The sequence below is a fragment of the Raphanus sativus genome, unplaced genomic scaffold, assembly GCF_000801105.2.
Source record: "Raphanus sativus cultivar WK10039 unplaced genomic scaffold, ASM80110v3 Scaffold4874, whole genome shotgun sequence".
In the NCBI taxonomy this organism is placed as follows: Eukaryota; Viridiplantae; Streptophyta; class Magnoliopsida; order Brassicales; family Brassicaceae; genus Raphanus; species Raphanus sativus.
In genome coordinates, this window is record NW_026620175.1 from 1 (window position 1) to 5,712 (window position 5,712).

At 43.1% G+C, this 5,712-nt stretch overlaps 1 protein-coding gene across 1 annotated transcript; it reads left to right on the forward strand.

The window, feature by feature from the left end:
* Nucleotides 1-241: 241 nt before the first annotated feature.
* Nucleotides 242-1,182, forward strand: LOC130507587 (uncharacterized; the record flags this gene model as incomplete). Its single annotated transcript, XM_057002286.1, has 3 exons — nucleotides 242-388; nucleotides 608-853; nucleotides 941-1,182. Coding segments are annotated over exons 1-3 (635 nt in total), but the record flags the coding sequence as incomplete, so codon positions are not given.
* Nucleotides 1,183-5,712: the final 4,530 nt, after the last annotated feature.

Consider the following 5,712-nt stretch of genomic DNA (forward strand, 5'->3'; position numbering starts at 1 on the left):
AGCTGTGCAGGTTGAGAAGCAAATCAAGCGTAAGACCGCTACTAGTAGGTCTAGAAACTCACAACCTTGGACTTCTAATGTCAACAAACCGAATGACAAAGGTAAAGCTGTAGAGATTGATTCTCGGTTCAAGAGTAAGGGTGATGATTCAAACAAGGGTCCTAGACAAGATCAAAACAAAAGTACTAACAATCAAAGAGCTAGAGATGTTACTTGTTTTAGATGTCAGGGACGAGGTCACATGGCTAGGGAGTGCCCAAACCAACGAGTCATGACTATCACCACCAATGGAGACTATGAGTCTCAAGATGAAGCTGAAATGGAAGCAATGGACTCTGGAGAAGAAGTAGAGTATCCGGACACTGGAGAGTTGTTGGTCACTCGGAGAGTACTAAGTACAATGACCAATCCTGAAGAGAAAGCTCAAAGAGAGAACCTCTTCCACACTCGCTGCACCATCAAGGCTAAGGTATGTAACTTGGTTATAGATGGAGGATCTTGTACTAACGTGGCTAGCAAGTATATGGTGGACAGGTTAGGTCTTGAGACAACCAAGCACCCTCGGCCCTATAGGTTGCAATGGTTAGACAACAAGACTGAGCTGAAGGTCACTGAGCAAGCAAAGATATCTTTTAGTATTGGTAAGTACCAAGATGAAGTAGTTTGTGATGTGGTACCAATGCAAGCCGGACACATACTGCTGGGGAGACCTTGGCAATTTGATAGAGCCACCTTTCACAATGGACGCACCAACTACTACTCTTTCAAGTTCAAGGACCGTAAGTACAACTTAGCCCCTTTGAGTCCATCTGAGGTGCATGAGTTACAAACTAAGATGAACAAGGAAGACCAGGTAAGTAAAACTAACCTTATGATTTCTCCTGGTGCTGTCTTAAAGACCTTGAGTGCTCAAGGCACTGTACTACTAATGGTTTTAAAGGAATGTTTAAGTACAGGAAGCTCAGAAGCTCAACAAGTTCCTAAACCAGCTCAAGCCGTGCTAGACAAGTTTCAAGACTTGTTCCCTGAAGAGATCCCAGCTGGATTACCTCCAATCAGAGGGATTGAGCACCAGATTGATCTCGTGCCAGGCTCAGCTTTGCCAAACAAACCAGCATACAGAATGAATCCGGAGGAGACCAAGGAGCTAGAAAAACAAGTTCAAGACTTGATGAACAAAGGGTACATCCGAGAGAGTCTAAGCCCATGTGCAGTACCAGTTCTTCTAGTTCCCAAGAAGGATGGATCATGGAGGATGTGTGTAGATTGCCGTGCCATCAACAACATCACCATCAAATACCGACACCCAATCCCACGCCTAGATGACATGCTTGATGAGCTTAGTGGAGCAACTATCTTTTCCAAGATAGATTTGAGAAGTGGTTACCATCAAGTAAGGATGCGTGAAGGAGATGAGTGGAAGACTGCCTTCAAGACCAAGCAAGGTCTATATGAGTGGTTGGTTATGCCCTTTGGACTAACCAATGCACCAAGCACTTTCATGAGGCTCATGAACCAGGTTCTTAGATCATTCATAAGTAAATTTGTGGTTGTCTATTTTGATGATATACTTATTTACTCTAAGAGCTTAGATGAACATCTAAAACATCTAGAACTTGTGTTGCTTACACTTCGGAAGGAAGGTTTATATGCCAACCTAAAGAAGTGCACCTTTTGTACTGATCAGCTTGTTTTCTTAGGCTTTGTAGTGAGTAAACAGGGATTACAGGTGGATGAGGAGAAGATCAAGGCCATACAAGAGTGGCCTCTTCCAACATCCATTGCACATGTTAGGAGCTTCCATGGTTTGGCTAGTTTCTACAGGCGCTTTGTTAGAGATTTCAGTACCATAGCTGCTCCATTGACTGCTGTGATCAAGAAGAATGTTGCTTTCTCATGGGGAGAGCTACAAGAAGCTGCTTTCAATGCCTTGAAGTACAAGCTAACTCACGCACCAGTGCTAGCTCTACCTGACTTTGACGAGATGTTTGAAGTAGAGTGTGATGCCTCAGGAGTGGGTATAGGAGCCGTGCTACATCAAAGGAAGAAACCAGTAGCCTTTTTCAGTGAGAAGCTAAGTGGAGCAACCCTCAACTACCCTACGTATGACAAGGAGTTATATGCATTGGTTAGAGCTTTGGAAACTTGGCAACACTACTTAAGGTCCAAGGAGTTCATTATCCATACTGATCATGAAACCCTCAAGCACTTAAGAGGCCAGACTTCACTTAAGAGAAGACATGCTAAGTGGTTGGAGTTTATTGAGACCTTTCCATATGTAATCAAGTACAAGAAGGGGAAGGAAAATGTGGTAGCTGATGCCTTATCAAGAAGACATGCTTTGATCACTACCCTGGATGCCAAGGTACTAGGGTTTGAGCACATCAAGGAGCTATACAAAGATGATCCGGAGCTGAAAGAAGCCTTCCAATCATGTGGGAAAGGAGCTTTCCAATCCTATCACTTGCATGAAGGGTTTCTATTTAGGGATAAGAGGCTGTGCATTCCCCAAAGTTCCATGAGAGACCTTATACTTCAAGAAGCACACGGTGGAGGTCTTATGGGTCATTTTGGAGTAGACAAGACCTTGGCTATCGTTACTGATCACTTCTTTTGGCCACATCTCAAGAGAGACGTTGAGAGACATTGTGCAAGATGTGTTCCTTGCCACAAAGCCAAGTCCAGGTCACATCCTCACGGTTTATACTTACCTTTACCAATTCCTAATGCTCCTTGGGAGGATATTTCTATGGATTTTGTTTTAGGTTTGCCCAAGATAAGACACAAGGATTCAATCTTTGTGGTGGTGGACCGGTTCTCAAAGATGGCTCACTTCATACCCTGTGACAAGTCCAATGATGCATCTCAAACCGCAGACTTGTTCTTTAAAGAAGTGGTGCGCTTACATGGGATACCAAGGACCATTGTATCTGATAGAGATACCAAGTTCTTGGGTCATTTCTGGAGAACCTTGTGGAAGAAGCTAGGAACCAAGTTACTCTTCTCCACAACTTGTCATCCTCAAACGGATGGACAAACTGAAGTGGTAAACCGGACCCTATCCACTTTACTTAGAGTCACTCTTGGTCGCAACTTAAGTACTTGGTTAGATTGCCTTCCATTGATTGAATTTGCTTATAACCATGCTACACATTCTGCTACTAAGATGTCTCCTTTTGAAGTTGTTTATGGATTTAATCCACTAACCCCTTTGGATCTTAAGCCAATACCACAAGTTGAGCAAATTAATCAGGATGGTTTAAAGAGAGGAGAAGCAATCAAGAAGATACACCAGCAAGCTAAGGAAAATGTCATCAAGAAAACTGAGGAGTACAAGAGGAATGCTGATAAGAGGCGCAAACCCATGAACTTTGAACCAGGAGAGTGGGTGTGGATCCACATGAGGCAGGAGAGGTTCCCACAGAAAAGGAGTTCTAAGCTAGCTCCAAGGGGAGATGGTCCATTCCGTGTGCTAGAAAAGATCAATGACAATGCTTATCTTTTGGAATTGCCTGATGAGTTTAACATCTCTCATACTTTTAATGTTGCGGATTTAACCCCTTATCTTGCAGATGATTCAGTTTTGAGGTCAAAACCTTCTGAAGGGGGAGGGAATGATGAGGTCATCGACCACAACCAGGACACCATAACCATTCCCAAGGCATCTGAAGGACCCATGACCCGATCCAAGCAAAGAAGACTTAACCAAGGCTTTGCACTTGCGGTCCAAGCTATCTTAGATAGCTTAGCTGAGCCACCACCTAAGATTCTAGCTGATCCACCCAAGAGAGGACATATCAACACGACAAGTGATGACTTGAGCAATGCCTTTGCGCAACTCAATATCACTCAAGGTAAGCCAGCTTATATGAATGGAGCTGATTCAAATGTTTACTTGGCAGGAACTGAAGTTGAAGAAGAACCCCTCCTTCAAGAAACCAACAAGATAGAAGCTGAAGATAATGAAGAGAAGAGTGAGGAAGAACTTGAAGAAGAAGAGCAAGACAAGATACCTTTCAAGAATGATCCAAGCGTGCTCAACTTCAAGAACACATCAAGGGAGTTCAACCATGAACCAAGGGAAGTGTTTTCATTATTTACGATTTGTGCAGGTAAGATGGGTCAGTCTAGTGGTTCCTAGAACTCTCCCATCTCAGCAGCATCCAAGGTTCGAGACCAAGACTAGTTTAGGTCTCTTTGTCTTTTATTTTTATGCACTTTCCTTTTATAGTTTAAACGGGGCATAGTTAGTTGTTTTGCTGTTTTGTTTCCTTTGCTTCACAAGTCCTGTTGTTTTGAGTCTTTGCTTTCTTTGAGTCGACCGTTTAGGTCACAGCTGATGGACTATTAATAAAGTCCCACACGCAGCTTTGTAAGACACAACTTTTTACCTAATCAATATATGAGTCAGTTTGCCCCCTAAGCAAGCCGCCAACTCTCTTCCTCCTTGTGTGATTCAAGCAGTAAGAGTTCGAACTGTATCAAGGATCTCCCATCATCCTTGTGGTGTTCCTCATTCCATCATCAATCTCATTAACCGGTCCAACAAGAGAGTGCGTTATAGCCAGCTTGTTAGATCCCACACCACTTGATCCATCTAGTCAAGTGCCATCACCTTCAACCATCCTTTGTTCTCAAGAGAGTGCGTGAAAGCCAGCTTGAGGATCCATCTCCACCACCTTCCACAGGCTTCCCCCCGAGTCTTATATCACATAGCCACACTCACGCCAATCACAATGCATTGTGATAATCAAGCAGCAATCCACATAGCATCCAACAATGTGTTCCATGAGAGGACTAAACACATTGAAGTGGATTGTCACAAGGTCAGACAAGCAGTGGAGCAAAGGATCATTCTACCATGCTACACAAGAAGTGAAGATCAGCTAGCTGACATCTTCACCAAAGCAGCAAGTGCAAAGGTTTGCGAGTTCATTCATTCAAAGCTTGGACTCGTGGATCCTTCATCTCAGTGATCCCCTCACTATGGAGCATTCTACTCTTTCCTTGATATGTTTTTGTCCCACTGGGTTTTGCATATCAAGGTTTTAATGAGGGAATGCTTCATAGTCTTCCAAGCTTGACTTGTTTCACATGGTCAAGCTTGAGGGGGAGTGTTGAGATGAAGCAATAAGTGTCAAGGGAAGTTATGAGAAGCAAGAGGGAACCGGGTGTATTTGAAATAAGCAAAGACATAAGACCTGAAGTGAAGTGCAAGGCAAGGTATGAAGGATACACTCGCAAAGTATGATCAAGAGGAGATATTAGTGTTGTGATATCAAGAGAGCCGTTGGAAATCAGTCACATGGATGGTTAAGGTCAAGAGGAACGTTGAGGACCTGTCACTGTCTAGGACCACTGATCGGGTTCAGACTGCTCTGATCAATCTTGTCTTGTTCTCACTAAGTCTATTCATTGTTTAATCACTCTCATTGTTTACTATATCCTTCCTGTCGACACTGAGCTTGTATTTGTCTATTTATGGGTTGTTCCCACAAACCAAATGAATCAAGGAAATCATTTTCCATCATTCTCTCATCTTCTCACTCGCCATGTTTCTCTCTTTCTCTTAAGTCTCACACAAGTTACTAATCTTCTCTACTAAACTCTTCTTGATTCTCTAATTCTCACAACAGGAGTTGTGAGTAAGAAGATATCCCACTTTATATCCAGATGATTCCAGATTAGCCTGTTCGGACATATGGCAATATC